A 16,430-nucleotide genomic window follows, 5' to 3' on the forward strand; every position below is an offset into this window, starting at 1 on the left:
TTCTATGTTGTCATCATAGTCTCCAAATTGTGCTTATGTGTCCATGCAGCATGCATGATATGCCAGAACTTTTTGTGCTGTTCGAAAAATATTGGGCAATTTGTCACTGTAGTACCAAGCTTTGCACAGTGACTGGTGATTTTTATTCTCAATTTGGCAAAAGAATGGTTGAAAGTTTCACTGAGGAAAGTTTCACCAAAAGTTTGAATCTTTCACTTTCGAGGTGCATACTACCGGTATCTTAAAATCAAGGTGGTAAATGGTAAAGGACTGAGACAATATGCATTACTCTTCGTATCCTTTATGGAATTAAGAATTCCTACAGCAATCACTAGTTATTCTTAGGTGATCAGATCATTGACAATGTAGGATTTCATGCAAAAAAAGTTGAAAATAACTAATTGAACTACCTTTCCTGGCAACAATGCTCTACAAAAAATGATTTATCAAATACGTCGAATTCTTATGTGATGACAAAATACGGGAAAGTGCCTTTGAACCCTCAACAGAAGTTGTCAAGCATAGAGAAAAGAGTGGTACAAGGTTGATAAAAGTTATCACTGATGGTTATGTGTGTTGTGTGATCATGGCTATTAGAATGCATTGCATTGCATTGAAGTGTAAGAAGTATGAAGTGAAAACCTGAGAAAATCACAGCTTGCACATTAAAACGTGACAACCTTCATCTCTTACATAACTGGATCTTATTCCGGTTTGTACGCCGAGTATTACGCACGAAAGACCAGTTTGACTCAGATCTAAAGCTTGCTTCATTGCTGTTGACAGAAGACAACTTTTATTTTACAGCCTGTTTTGGAATATTGGCAAGGACACTGTTTAATGCTCACAGTTTACAACTGAAAGATCAAAAGTGAATATTCCATGTTGTTGAAGTTCAAACTCTCGGCCATAAGTTCTGTTGTCATTGGCTATCTCATCAGACCAATGCCATGTCAGAGTATTCTGATCATATGCTTTATTTTTTGAAGTTCACAAGTTCAGGTTCACAACGATGGTCTACGTGAGCCCAGGATAGTACACCCTCTCACCCCTGTTTCCATCATAATAGTCTTTCCATTCTGTTGAAAACGATGAGGTCGCAACACACTCTGGTAGAGAAAGGGTGGAAAATATTGCAGTTGATATTCATCACCACAATCATTCCCTCTTTTGGATGTTTCCCATTTAGCAAATAGCTGAGACATAAAACTAGTATATACACTGGAAAATTCTCCATCAAAGTTTCAGACAAGTACATCTGTTTCCCTGAACTGCTACCTTCGTTTGTAACGCTTCACAAATGTCACCTCATCTCTGTTCCTGATACCATAGCTGTGGAGGAAAGAAATACAAATCACTATTCTTGTGTTTTCAGAAGGTGGTAGGTCATCTGAAAAACAGGGCCAATGGCAAAGCTACTTATAGACATGGTTTGGAAGATGTACATAGCATAACGCCAGATATGGTGAGTGCAGAGGTCCTTTAACAATATTCTTATAATAATAATAATAATAATAATAATAATAATATAATCTTTATTTCGAGTACTTGCTCAAATGTAAAAAAAAAAACAAGACAGTAAACAGCTAACGCCCGCATCACCAAACAATACAAAAAAAAATGAAAACACTAAAAGAGCTTTTAAAAATACAGAATTAAAAACAATCTGATACAGTCTTTGCCCAAAAGACACTTTGCCTTACAACATCGACAGATAGAGCTGCTTTAATCAAGGTATTTGTGCTTTTATGCAATCTAACATAGAATTTAGAACGAAGCATGCGTTGTTTGCTACCAAAGGTCATAATATGGTTGCTGACAAAGGTTTCAGAAATACCTAAGCGATGTTTAATACCGAGTAGGATTCTGAAAGCGTTATTATATGACACTCGAACATCGTTAATACATTTCTGTGTAAATACACTCCACAAATGTGCACAGTACATGGTTGAACAGTACGCTTTAAATAAATGAATTTTGACAGAAAATGAACAATTGTAAAACTTACGGATTAGGGAGTTCGCATTAGCATAAAAGCTTTTCATTTGTCGTTTAATATCATCCATGTCGTTACCCAAATGGTTTAAAACAATACCAAGATATGAGTGTTTTCTCACAAATGAAAGGGTGGAATTGTTCAAATATTCTTATGGCAGAGGTGTTTCAGTATGGCTCATACTTACAGAACCCTACATACATAGACACTCACCAATAGCCAGCACAGAAAACAGCCATCTAGGCAAATAGTTTCTTTTCTATCTGTATCTCACACAAGGTGTACTTGGTGATATTTCTTCAGGTCAACAACTATCAAGACGGCAACAAGATTTAACTTGACAAAGAAAGAAACAAAATGCATACTCTTTTATTTTTCTGTCATTGTCTTCAAGCTTTTCTCCATCAAACACCAACCAGTACGTCCTCCAAATGTATCTCCTGGTGACAAGCAGAGAAAAGGTGACATCATTTATTGGTTCATACTGTAGACTAGACTTGATTCAAATCAGAATAAATAATGTCATTGAAACAGCAACTCATGCATCTCTCTTCATTTAAGGTAGTACAAGCCTAGGGGACAGATATTCAGACTCTAAAACTTTTATCTACATTTTTGATCTACCACTTGTTGGGGTTCATTTTTAGACCTATGGAGTAAATAAAATTTTCACTGGCTTAGTTTTGTGACAATAGAAAAATTATTTTCCCCCTAGAGTCGCTATTTTGAATTTCAAATGTTGGTAAAGATTGGGTAATTTGTTTCTCCAGGACCAACTTTTTTAAAATAGACCCCTGACTTTTACTTTTGATGTTGAAAGGGAATGGTTTCATTGAAGTTTCCTTACGGCTTACATTTTACAGAAAGTTTGACCAGGGAATTTTGAGGGATGGGCCATCCCTCTCTTTTATGGAACATCGTATTCATATGTTAATAACCAAATCATAACAATATATTTTCACAACAAACTAATGTGCAACTTATGTATTGCTATATAAACTGGCTGTCCCTCTGATTTCCATGGCAGAGATTGCTTAGTCTTCACATTGCAAGGCTTTTGTGTTTGCTAATGAGCACAAATCTCAAATTGATATAACAAGGGACACAGAAAGATACAAAATAAGCCAATTCCTATATAAAACATACCATTCTATTTAAAATTGCTATTGCCATTACGGTTAATAAACTTGATCAACCTCACTTTGGGGAAGAAAATTTTACATGTAGACAAGAGTTTCATAACGGCTGCAACGTGACCAGGACTTACCAGCTTATGTATTTGTTTCCACCTTCCCTTTCAAGTTTCTTTGCGAAGTGTCTCTTGATGGCCTTCTTAAAATCTAGAACTGTGGCACCTTGTACAATTACAACAGCTGTAAATCAAAGACAGGATTTGCAGATAATCAGTGAATAGCACTGTTTGCAACTACAGGTTTGTTACTTAATATGGCTGCATGCGTTCAACATCGGACACTGCTGCTTGAAATGGAGACAAATTTTGTTGGTGTTACACCTGTGGCTGTTGTTGCAGCTTGTAGTCTGGTCAGTGTTCATTATTACACCAGCAGTAGTCTACTGAGTGGTATTTTCATTCATTCGTCATTTCCTGAAGTGAAAACTAAAAGGACAGACAAATATTTATTTTTGCACATTAATGAGAGAACAATGACATCATTTGTCAACAGCCCTTTTAACAGGTTTCATGTCTGCCTGTTATGGGCTGATTTTGACTTTTACAGCTTTTATGCGTCCACCATGAAAAATCGCCACAGCTGTGGACCCACAGCTAATAAAATGACAGATGTAAAGGGAATTAAAAACCTTATAGTGTATACATAAAATAAATTTAAAAAATAAGCCTGCAAGATTTTCCATCACCCGGCAAGCAGCAGACTACACAATGACAAATTGTTACTATTGTTCATGTTTGAACGGGGTTGAGAAAACTCAAGTTCAGAGGGATTTGTGTTTTATGAAAAACTCGGTATCTGACCAAAAATCAACCTGATAAATTGAAAAGATATGATCACAGTTTTCCTATAGTATACATCTATATTTGATAACCTACTTTGTGCAAATCAGACATAATTCACATGTGGGTGGATGAAGATATCATTAGGGTTAACAATGTCTACCGAAACAAAGGTTAAAATCACTTACGGACTACTTGTCCACTTTGTTGTCTGACATTGACCGTCATCGCCTGGCCGTACTCCAAGGCTATCTGGGAGCGAAGTTCTTCGGCTGTCACGTCTGATGGCAAGTCATTCAAAAGGGGGTCTTTGAGAAGTCCTTCAATTTCTCCCCAAACAGTATTCATTGCTTCCTTGTGTGACAGGCCATGCCCCTCCTCAGTTTCTGGGTCATGACTTTCTGAATTTGGGTTTTCTTCTGCCGTACCACCCACCTTTTTCTCGTTGTGATCTCCGACGGCTTCTGATAGTGTGTCGCGTTCAACTGCATGCTCCATTGATGCAAATCCGCGGGCACAAACAAAGTGGGACTTGAAGAACGACGAAGAACCTTCAATACAATCTACGAAACTTGCTTCTGAATCAAAGAAATTGGAATAAAATTTGAATTCGGTTAATACATACTGGTAAGGTGGACGTGAGAATTCCTGCTCTTATTCTTCGGACGGAAATTAGAACGACAGATGATGAGAAAGTACATACCATTTATAGTAACCGGGTTCTGTTTCGACTCGAGTTCTGACCAGCTGACAGAGTCTTCTCCCAGGTTGCTGACATTAGATTCGGTTTCGGATTCAGTTCCGGATTGATAAAGGTATAACAGTGCAAATCTGCCCGAAACTTCTGGAAGCGAAATCATGGTTTGCAGGAGATTTTTAATTTTCTTACAAATTGTTCTATTAAACGCCTTTAATATCCCATAATATCACGCCATGAAAGACATTCTGTAAATTTGCCACATCTCATAAGAAGGTGTACTTTTATTCCATATCATTTATTGGAAAGTGCATATACAAAAAACACATGGCACATGTGAATAAAAATAACACGAGTGATCCACTACCGAACCAATGCTTACATTGAACGCAGTACTTAGAACTACATTTAGCTTACAAAATAAACTATTTCTATATCGTTATATATTTGAAGTTTGAACAAAACTTGATTTTATTTTCAGCAAACACACAACTCCCCCCCCCATTGCGTACATTCCCGAAACAACAAAAGGATGTGACAAAACAATGCTCAGATGTACTTGCTATGTCTATTTAGATTGTCAACATATAGCTTTGTTTGGAAAATGTTAAGGGTTGAATAACTTCATACATACACTTGATAAAATAATAGTAATTGGTTTGCCAGTTAGAAATGGAGTTATTGACGAGCTACGCCTAAAATACGGAGATTTTCTTTTATGTAGTGTTATTTACAACTCAGTGTGTACGTTCACCTTATTTCCCCCTATGTTTGAAACATGCATTTATTCAAACATTAATAACAAATCAAGTCAAATCTATATAGTTGCAGCTATGTTTAGTAAAACAAATAATAGTACGAGATATAGGTCTGGTCATAGACCGTTTTTAAGGTCTATGGTCTGGTAAAAGTAGCCATAGCTTGAAAGAAAAGAAGGAAAAAACCAGTATTATGGTAATGCGTTCAAGATACATGCTTTACATTTAAGTCTAGTAAGGCTTGAAAACTTGGTCTTAAAATTATCAACTTTATTCATCATCTCATACATAAAATGCAAAATGCTATGTATTCAGCCATGAAGAATATAATGGCATTTTTAGTTGCAGAACATGGTACAAGTGGGTAATCTTCATCCAATGATCAAAAGTAACTGAGTTTCTAATATTCCAAAGTGCATATTTTACACAGAAAGTAATAAAGTAGAAAATATCTGTTGTTGTATTATTCTTATTTCCAATTCCTGCCATGCGTCATTGGTGTTGTTGTTAATACTGTGTTTCTGTAAAATAACAGAAATATAAGCTTAATTGAAAGTTTACTTCTCTCACATTTCGGCACCGTGGCATATTTACATTCAAATATAATTTGTTCAAGGTTCTTATCTTGGTCGCAAAAATGACATTTCAAACCATTTAAATAAAAAAAAATGGCCTTGCTTCTTGTAGTCAGGCTTCAGAAGAATATCTTCTTGTTTAAATCAGTCACAGAGTGTGAGACTGAATAGGTGCTTTTGGTATGGGATACAAGCGCGCCCTCTTCTGGTATTTGGCTAATTGCTTGAACTGCTTCTGAAAAGGATTCTGCATGTAATATAAATGAATTACACAATGCTGCGAAACAAATAAATATATTTAGAAAATGCGTATATAGCCATAGATAGTAGGGAATGATTTAGCGTATTTCCCATTAAAATACCAGATATCCCCTTCAGAATAGTCAAACATTTTCTGGAATCCGAAGCCGAGTCTAACTTCATTGACATGTGGGTCACATTGATGGTCACCTTAGAGTGTGAGTGGCAGTCCAGGCCCGCTCAATTTAATTTACCGAAGCTGGATGACAGACTACAGTATCATGACTGATTTTGAGATGATGGCTACTACAATACTTAATGTAAGAGATAGCGTACGCGCACGCAGTGATAATTGTGAAGGCGATTTGGGTAGAAGAAACGGACTTGATGTACGTCTCCCTCTATTTGACCGTCAGGGTAAGCATGTATTGTTGTCCTTGCTTGAATCCCCATGCTTGAATCTATGGAGGTACTTGGATGCAATACGGTACCTGACGTTTTGCCAGGGGTTGTGGCTAATACAACCCCAGGAAAAACATCGAGCTACTGTACTGCAGCAAGGTCCATCTATGACGGAGGTTGCGCAAAACCGGGAACAAAGTCCTCGGCATATCTGTGCGCGGTGCCGTGCCGTTTTTATCCCTTGCATGCCGATTTCATCCCGGCGCACGCGCAGACTATCCAACAGGGCTTCATGGGGATCAGATCTGCAGCTAAGCTACTGATTTTGGCCTTGTTGCCGATTTCGACCCCCAAATTCGTTATAGAATCAAGTTCACGGTAAAATTCCTGTCGTATAAACTATCTGGTGATCACTGTTAAATGTCTAAATTACTGTAGTATAAAATGTATTATATGTTTGGAGAAGTGGATCAAGAGGTTATCTACTGGGAATATCGCCATAATATCTTTCCCACCCAAACAAAAGACTAACATACATATTAAAAAAATATCTACACACATATCTGAAACAAAACAAACACTATTGCAACACCAACTATCTGATAGTAAAGGCATCTTCTTTTTACCTCCATGGTAAAGGGGATCCTATTTCACACATATGTACATATCCGAATCGAAACAAACACTATTGCAACGTAAACTTTTGGATTGTAACATGGGGAACCGCTTTCACATTTTTCCACATTGTGGTTTATGTATACAATTTGCCAAGCTATGTGTCTCAACAAAAACATACCAGTGAAGTCGAAACGGCTAACATATGTCAGAAGAAAGTGGCTTCTAATTCAGGGTTAGATATCTAGGGCCGTTTTATGAATAGAAACCATGTTTGATTGTCTGCGCATGTGCGGGAATGAAATCGGCAAGGGATAAAAACTGCATGGCATCTGTAATAAACTTTATTTTCATGAGGGGTAGCTGCAGTACAGTAGCTCGAGGTTTTGCCTCGAGCTACAGTACTGCAGCTATATGAGCATCTTTGCTTGCCAAGGTCTCTTGTCCAGGCAACTGGATGCTTCCCGAAATCAGACCTTGGCCGAATGAGTCGTTAGATCATTTGATTAAAAGTGCCGCCACACAGTTGTATGTGAACTGTGAATAGCCTATCATATCACAGAGGCACAAAAGTGGTCATTGAAATATGAAAAAGAATAAAGAATACAGCTCTTAAACCTTGTTTTTGTGTACGAGCCTTTTTTTCTTGTTCTCTTATTTCTTGCCCTATGTTTCCTGGCTTTGTGCATTGAGTCCTGATGGTTCAGGTGTCAGCATAATGTATGCAGTATGTAGTGCGCCTTCTGTTGATGACCATTTGACACACTATACAATAACCTATAGCCCTATAAACACTTTTAAATAAAGTTTCACATTTTCCATTATAATTGTATCATTGAAATCTCTGTCATGCAAATTTCCACTTTCAGAATGTTCAAAGTTTTTCAGAGAAGTACGGCATTCAGGCCATGTTGATGAAGTTGGTATATCATTGAAACTATGTTTTCAGCAGTTCTGCCAGCTTCTTAAAGATGGCACTCTATCTGATTTTGGTAAGTTCTAACTGTAACAAAGTCAAGGACAGTTCCGAGATGCTGATAGACTAGTTTACCAATATCTGCTTTGATGAGGGTTTTACAATGCAGGCTTTAATTGCATATGACCATCCAGGTTAACATACTGCTTTCAGTTCATTCACAGATGTAGTCTTAGTGTCTTGTCGGCAAAACTGATGTGATATTCTTTTGCCCTGTCATTTGAATCTTGTGTAAATCCATCCTTTTTATCTTCTAAAAGGCCAAATAAAAATTGTGCTGGTTACCTGACAACCCCATTTTAAATCCCTCTGACCGTTAACTTTCTGCATTTCCAACCAGATATGAACTGAAAATGCTCACATGTTTCGTTATATATTGCAGTTATGTGTGAATTTGAACCTTTGCCACATGTTTGCAACTTCATTGAAAGGAATACAAGAGAAGTCGGCAAGTTGCGAGCTCAGCCAGTGGGAGAACTCGGCCAGTTGGATAAGTCAGCCAGTGGGCGAACTCGGCCAGTACAGTATGCACCCAATTAGAATATATGATCTATAAGAGTGTTTCTTTTTTGAAGTCTCACCAAAGTTATATGCAAAAGCGATCTAAATGTCATGCATAAGGTGAGCGTAATGTATGCAAACTTCACAGATCACAGTTCAACGCACGTATGATATACACACATTGGGTAAAATTAAAGATGGCGGTGTATCGCGATCGTGGCAGCAAGTTTTGCAGCCTTCGTCATGGTTACACTTGAAGTTCGTTAAAAAGTCATAGGAGATAGTGAAGCAAATTAGTTAAGGGTCGTCAAGCCATGAATTTTACTGAAGAAATGGCATAATGTTTGCCTGAACTTTAATACAGTACGCGCGCGATCTGCAGAAACACTGAGGCAGACCGTACATATTTTGCAGGGTTGACATGGGAGCTCTTCGAGTTGTTTTCTGAATGTTCGTAGTAGTGTTAAACCGGCAAAATAACAAAAACTATGGTAGTAAAAAGTTAAAACTGGCATGTGCCGATTAAGTATTCAACTCTGAAGAGAATGCGTATGCAATCATATTGCTTTGTTGTGAGTGGTCGACTTCTCCTGGCCGACTTCTCCCACTGGCCGAGTTGGTCGGCACTGGCGCCGGCCGAGTTTGCAACTGGCCGACTTCTCCAGTTACCCATTGAAAGTATTATGATCAACATAATGAACAATATTCACCACATTAATTCTAAAAGGCCATGAAGTATACAATATGTAATTAGCTGAAATAAAAATATTAAATTTCTTTGATTGCTGTTATTGTGTCACCACTTTATATAGCAAGTGTAATTACCTTTGGCCAAGTCCTTCAAGCCATATATACCAAACTGTGAAAGCTCATTAGATATGCAAATTATAAATTAGCTGACATGGAAATGTGAAATGACTTTCAATATTGTTTTAAACTAGTATAATCATCAATAAATGTAGCATGTTTTGCCATTTTTGATCAAGTAAATCCCAGTTTATATCCGTAATTAGAAAAGATCATTGAAAATGCAAATTAGGAATTGGCTGAAGAAAAAATGCTTAATGACTTGCAATAATGATGTATAATAGTGTCGTTAATGTATATAGCAAGTTGCGTCAACTTTGGTCTTGTCAATTCAGATAAACATCCCTAATTAAGAAAGTTCATTAAATATGCAAATAAGGAATTGGCTAATTGCATCATAGTAGCTTCAATAGTAGCTACTGCTCGCTTGATAGCTTAGGTATTTTGTATACAGTTGCCAGGGATTATTTCAATATGATTTTGTTAGCAATTTTTGGTTAAAAAATTTGATTCTCAAAAAACTACTCTGATGATTGCTTTGGTTGACCTTGTTCTTATGGAAGATCTTTATGTGATATGTTCAAGTTATGATGGAATGTGATATGTTCAAATCATGATATGTTCAAATTAATGTGATATGTTCAAATTATGATGAAATTTTTGCAGTTATTTCTTCCATTTTTTGTCTCGCCACTGACATGAGCTCTCAAAGATTTTTACCTTCTTCATTTCTCAAAAACAGTTCTTCTCTACATAACACAGCAGAGCTCTATCAGCGGCTTGGTCGCTTTTCTTGAGATATGTTGAGAAACAACATGCTTTTCATGCCTAAACTATGTGAAACGCTTACTAGTCAGTGGCAGGTTTACTAATGTTTTCTTTACAGCTGTCGCAAGGCAGTATTTTGTCAAACATCTGTTAATCGAGATGGGGTCAGAATTTGGAAACATGCTGTAAACCCAACAAACAGAACTAAAAAGAGTATAGAACTCTACACAGCATTGTTCTTAAAAGTCATTGCTAACATGATGACAATAATAAGTGACATGTGTGCTAGTCTAAATCATACTGAAAACATTTTGTACCAGTATCTATCAATGTTGATTTTTAGAAGATATTTATTAACACAGAAAACTTGTAAAAAAATAACAACAGATCTTTGCTGTGCTTTAACTAATTGGAAAAAGTTTTCTTTCTCAGGTGTGTCAATAATCATTAACTGCCTTGCTCAGCAGGGATATGTTACTCTGGAGGTGGGAGAGCCTAGTGAAGGGGGTGCAAACAAGGACATGGGAAAGCAACATGATAACATAGATTTTAAATCAAGGAAACAGAGGTCAGCTTGTGTCAGATCAAGATCTGCGATAGATAAGTGTGACATGGGGCTCGGACTGATGGATGTGGAAGAGAATCAAGAACAACTGATATGTAAAGTTCAAATGGCTGGTTTTGAGAAAGATCTGCGGAAAGAAGGTTACATTGAAATTTGTGAACCCAGTGCATGCAATGAGTGTAATGAAAAAACAGCATGCAGCAATGGTCTTACAAAACGCTTAGAGTGTAGGGAGTGTATTGAAGACAGCAATGCCCACCAATCTCATGATTTGATGGGCGCAAGTGTGAATCCATCAAATTTGATTGAGTTTGGTAAATCCTGTACACAGAAAAGTGCTCTTAACTCACATCACTCTGTCCCCATTGATACTTATACACATGAATGTAAAGTAAATGAGCCATCTTCAAAAGCCACAGAAAACCATTCACAGAAGGAAGCACTCAAATGTAAAGAATGTGGCAAAGCCATGAAAGGAAAGGAACATCTTCAAAGCCACCTCTTGGTCCACTCAAATGTCAGGAAACATGAATGTAGAGACTGTGGTAAGATGTTTAGATATAACGCTGGTCTCAGAAGACACCAACTTCTGCATTCAAACATTAAACCATTCACATGCAACGTGTGTGGTAAAGTTTACACCCAGAAATCTCATCTTCAATCTCACAGTATTGTCCATTTAGATACAAGAGATCATGAGTGTAGAGAGTGTGGGAGAAAGTTCAAGACTGCCAGACGTCTGAAACTGCACCTTCTGATGCATTCAGAATCCAGGCCATATGCCTGTAAGGAATGTGGTAAAGCATTTACACAAAAGGATATTCTTAAACGACACTTTTTAGTCCACTCAAGAGACAGGCCATTTAAATGTAACGAGTGTGGTTTGGCATTTAAAGCCAAGGGAAGTTTCGAATACCATCGTGCTCATCACTCAAATGATAAACCTTTCAAGTGTCAAGCTTGTGGGAAAGCATTCCAGCGCAGACACAAGCTGTATGAACACAGGCTGGTGCATTCAGGTTTGAAGCCATATGAGTGCAAGGAGTGTGATAAGGCTTATAAAGAGAAGAGTGGTTTGGAGGCACACCTACATAGCCTCTGGCATATAAAACAACTTGAACGAAATAAGAGTGGGCAGTCTTCCATGCAACAGGAAGTTTCAAAGGCACACAGTTTGAGTTACTCAAACGAGAAATTCCATTTGTGTGATATATGTGGCAAGGACTTTCAGTCAAAGAGCAGGCTCCAAACTCACCTGTTAATCCATTCAAAGTTGAACGATGATGAAGGTACACAACATTGTGAACTCTTCACAGGAGAAAGTTGTAGGAAAGGTCTAGCAAGTCATCAGAATGAAAGACGACAAGAGTGTGAGGTTTGTGGTAAAATGTTCAAACATCGATCTGGTCTCAGAAAACACCAACTTCTCCATTCAAACATTAAACCCTTCGTATGCGATGTGTGTGGTAAAGCCTTCACTAAGAAGTCCAATCTTCAATCTCACAGTATTGTCCATTTAGATACAAGAGATCATGAGTGTAGAGAGTGTGGTCGAAAGTTTAAAACTGCCAGGCGTCTGAAACTGCATCTTCTGATACATTCAGAATCCAGGCCATATGCCTGTAAGGAGTGTGGTAAAGCATTTACACAAAATAGTATTCTTAAGCAACACCTTTCAGTCCACTCAAATGTAAGGAAACATGAATGTGGACACTGTGGTAAGATATTCAAACATAAAATAAGTCTTGAAAAACACCAACTTCTCCATTCAAACAGTAACCCATTCATATGCAATGTGTGTGGTAAAGCCTTCACCCAGAAAGCCCATCTTCAATCTCACAGTATTGTCCATTTAGATACAAGAGATCATGAGTGTAGAGAGTGTGGGAGAAAGTTCAAGACTGCCACGCGTCTGAAACTGCACCATCTGATGCATTCAGAATCTAGGCCATATGCCTGCAAGGAATGTGGTAAAGCATTTACACAAAGGGATTTTCTTAAGCAACACCTTTTAGTTCACTCCAGTGCCAGGCCATTTAAATGTAATGAGTGTGGTTTGGCATTTAAAACCAAGTTAAGTCTTGAATACCATCGTGCTCATCACTCAAATGGTAAACCTTTCAAGTGTACAATTTGTGGGAAAGCATTCCAGCGCAGACACAGGCTTTACGAACACAGGTTGGTTCATTCAGATGGTAGGCCATATAAGTGCAAGGAGTGTGATAAAGCTTATAAAAAGAAGAGTAGTTTGGAGGCACACCTTCATAGCTGCTCACATATAAAACAACTTGAACAAAAAGAGAGTGGGCAGTCCACAGAGCAGAAAGTTTCAAAGCCAGACAGTTTGAGTCACTCAAAAGAGAAATGCCATTCATGTGATATATGTGGAAAGGACTTTAAGTTGAGGAGCAGGCTCCAAAGGCACCTGTTAATTCATTCAAAGTTCAACAATGATAAAGATACAGAACATGGTGAACTCTTCACAGAAAATAATCTTAGGAAAGGCCTAGCAAGCGTTACAAATGGAAGACAATGTGAAGTTTGTGGTAAGATGTTCAAACATGAAGCTAGTCTCAGACAACACAAACTTCTGCATTCAAAGATGAAACCATTTATATGCAATGTGTGTGGTAAAGCCTTCACCCAGAAAGCCCATCTTCAATCTCACAGTATTGTCCATTTAGATACAAGAGATCATGAGTGTAGAGAGTGTGGGAGAAAGTTCAAGACTGCCAGGCGTCTGAAACTGCACCATCTGATGCATTCAGAATCCAGGCCATATGCCTGTAAGGAGTGTGGTAAAGCATTTACACAAAAGGATATTCTTAAACAACACCTTTTAGTCCACTCCAGAGTCAAGCCATTTCAATGTAACGAGTGTGGTTTGGCATTTAAAGCAAAGAGAAGTCTCGAGTACCATCGTGCTCATCACTCAAATGATAAACCCTTCAAGTGTCAAGCTTGTGGGAAAGCATTCCAGCGCAGACACAAGCTTTATGAACACAGGCTGGTGCATTCAGGTTTGAAGCCATATGAGTGCAAGGAGTGTGATAAAGCTTATAAAGAGAAGAGTGGTTTGGAGGCACACCTACGTAGCCGCTGGCATTTGCGACAGCTTGAACTAAAACAGAGTAGGCAGTGTTCCGCCTAATAGGAAGTTTTAAGGCACACAGTTGAGACACTCAAAAGAGAAATTCCATTCATGTGATACATGAATAGATTTTAAGTCAAAGAGCATGCAGGCTCCAAATACACCTGTTAATCCATTCAAAGTTCAGCAAGGATAAAGATACAGAACATGGTGAACTCTCCACAGAAAAAATCTTAGTAAAGGTCTAGCAAGCCATCAAAATGAAAGGGCTAATGTGCAGCAGTGAATAAGCTCTTATCCAATTTGGTAGCTGAATCTTACCAATATAATTAAAACAATACAAATAGACTCCCTAAGTCGCTGTGAATAGTGACAATGGACCAATCAGAGAAACAGCTTATTCAACGCTGCACATCAGCAGAAATGAAAGTACGAGAGTGTGAAGTTTGTAGTAAAATATTCAAACCTAGATCTTGTCTCAGAAAACACCAACTTCTCCATTCAAACATTAAACCATTCATATGCAATGTGGTAAAGCCTTGCCCTTCACCCAGAAATCCCACCTTCAATCTCACAGTATTGTCCATTTAGATACAAGAGATCATGAGTGTAGAGAGTGTGGGAGAAAGTTCAAGACTACCAGGCGTCTGAAACTGCATCTTCTGATGCATTCGGAGTCCAGGCCATATGCCTGCAAGGAGTGTGGTAAAGCAATTACACAAAATTGAATTTTTAAGCAGCACCTTTTAGTGCACTCGGCCTTTTAAATGTAACGAGTGTGGTATAGTACTCAAGGCTAAGGGAACTCTCAAAATCCACCTTGCTCATCACTCAAATGATAAACCTGTGTAACAGCGTTTATGAAGAGATGCTTACTGTACAAACAGCAATTGACTCATGGAGGTGCTCAGAAAGGAAAGCAAGCACCTAATGAGGCATCTTGATAGAGACAAGAAACCCAATGAAGTGGTGATAAATTATGGTAAAAAATGTGACATTTAGCCATGTTGTTTTGATACAAAGGAGGACTTTAAGACAGTTTGTTTTTAAAACCAGAACACGCCACATATATTACTTTGTGTTCATAAGCATTGAAAGACAAACTATACTGACTGTTAGAGAAACCTTTGCAGATAAAAACACACTCCTGTTAACTTTTAACTCTTGTTGTCATCACATGGTGTTCTGACACAGGAAAGACATTGTCATTTATTCCTGCTGATAGTTGAGACTTCCAGTATGTGTGTGCAAGGAGTGTAGGTAAGATTTCAAAAAGGACACTCTAAACACCGTGGGTGGAGGGACGGTGCTCTAAACTTGTGTTCATGATGGAGTTCATCCTAAGTTCGAGGGATAAGAATATAATGCAGTACTGTCACTGAAAAGGGTTACGAAGTAGAACTTTTTTATCAAACATTTGTCGTAACAATGACTTCATATACAGTTCATACAAAATGGGGGTATCGTGACATACAGACAATATATTTCTTGAAATTATTCAATATGACTGCAAGACACCCATGTTTAATCTTGTGAGGTATAATTAAAAAGCACTTTAACAAATCTCTTTGAGCTCGGCTCTGTAACAATAAGCTGTTGGTGTTGCAGGTATAGCCAAACCAGTTTGTTTTGTGTTTATATGATGTGGCAATTGGCTGGCTATTTACTTATTATCTCCTTAGTTATTCTTCACATCAACTCTTCTGATTTCTTACTAAATTTCCATATTGCAATTATGATTTATGCTTTGTGATTTGTTTTATAATTCACTGTAATATGTTTTGTAATTTAAGGTTTAAATGGTAAATTTTTTCTAGTCTGTAGATGCACAGTTAGTTTACATGTCTGTAATTTTCTATTTCAATTGGCTAATTGTTAAAGTGCAAAAAACCCAAACATTTGTTTAGAAAAGACCTTCCTCCTATGTCTCAGTGTAATATTTTATTTTCCAAGCTCTTGTCATTTTTGTGAGACTGAATAAATGGTCAAATTATGCTATTCTGAGACTGAATGAGTCTTTACTGATTTACAACATTTTAAAGGTGATAATGTGTATCCATTAAAAGTCAGAAACAGTGATACCTTGAAACCATGATGGCGTTATATATCTCTTACATAGTAAGCAATAGCGTTGATCGCAATTTCAGGTTTGTTACTAAATATAGCCAACTTCGGACAACGCTGCCTAAAATTTTGACAAATTTTATTGTATATGCAACTGTTGTTGCAGCTGTGTCTGAAACATAAATTCATACGAATTATTGTGACTATTAGCAGCAATTGTACACTAGCAGGTTTTATTTTCATCGTTTATGTGGAAAATGCAGACAAATGTTTATTTATGCATATTAATGAGATTAAATTGAAAGAAAAAATAATGTCATTTGCGATCAGCGCAATTGCCTCACATCTGTGGGGGGTGAATCTGAAGAAAACAAGACTCCCAATCTTTGTTGTTACAACTAGC

The 16,430-nt window shown here is 37.6% G+C and overlaps 2 protein-coding genes across 6 annotated transcripts; one reads left to right on the forward strand and one right to left on the reverse strand.

Moving 5' to 3' along the window:
- Window positions 1-285: 285 nt before the first annotated feature.
- LOC139115549 (uncharacterized) lies at window positions 286-4,843 on the reverse strand. Of its 2 annotated transcripts, none has more exons than XM_070677759.1 (5): window positions 4,672-4,843; window positions 4,157-4,543; window positions 3,264-3,369; window positions 2,362-2,436; window positions 286-1,332 (listed from the first exon to the last, which is right to left on the reverse strand). In XM_070677759.1, the coding sequence occupies exons 1-5, from the start codon at window positions 4,826-4,828 to the stop codon at window positions 1,275-1,277; spliced, it is 783 nt and encodes a 260-aa protein (XP_070533860.1). In that variant the 5' UTR covers window positions 4,829-4,843; the 3' UTR covers window positions 286-1,274. The 2 variants fall into 2 exon arrangements, with proteins under 2 accessions (XP_070533860.1, XP_070533859.1); XM_070677758.1 differs by having other exon boundaries at window positions 4,157-4,546.
- Window positions 4,844-6,419: 1,576 nt separating this feature from the next.
- LOC139115560 (zinc finger protein 11-like) lies at window positions 6,420-15,296 on the forward strand. 4 transcript variants are annotated; one of them, XM_070677793.1, is made up of 3 exons: window positions 6,420-6,655; window positions 8,125-8,247; window positions 10,740-15,296. In XM_070677793.1, exons 1-3 carry the CDS (start codon window positions 6,502-6,504, stop codon window positions 14,021-14,023), a joined length of 3,561 nt encoding a protein of 1,186 aa, XP_070533894.1. In that variant the 5' UTR covers window positions 6,420-6,501; the 3' UTR covers window positions 14,024-15,296. The 4 variants fall into 4 exon arrangements, 3 of the variants coding, with proteins under 3 accessions (XP_070533894.1, XP_070533896.1, XP_070533895.1); XM_070677795.1 differs by having other exon boundaries at window positions 6,433-6,655; window positions 10,772-15,296; XR_011548143.1 differs by lacking the exon at window positions 10,740-15,296 and adding an exon at window positions 8,614-9,514 and having other exon boundaries at window positions 6,642-6,655.
- Window positions 15,297-16,430: the final 1,134 nt, after the last annotated feature.

This window comes from Ptychodera flava, chromosome 17, assembly GCF_041260155.1.
Source record: "Ptychodera flava strain L36383 chromosome 17, AS_Pfla_20210202, whole genome shotgun sequence".
Classification (NCBI taxonomy): Eukaryota; Metazoa; Hemichordata; class Enteropneusta; family Ptychoderidae; genus Ptychodera; species Ptychodera flava.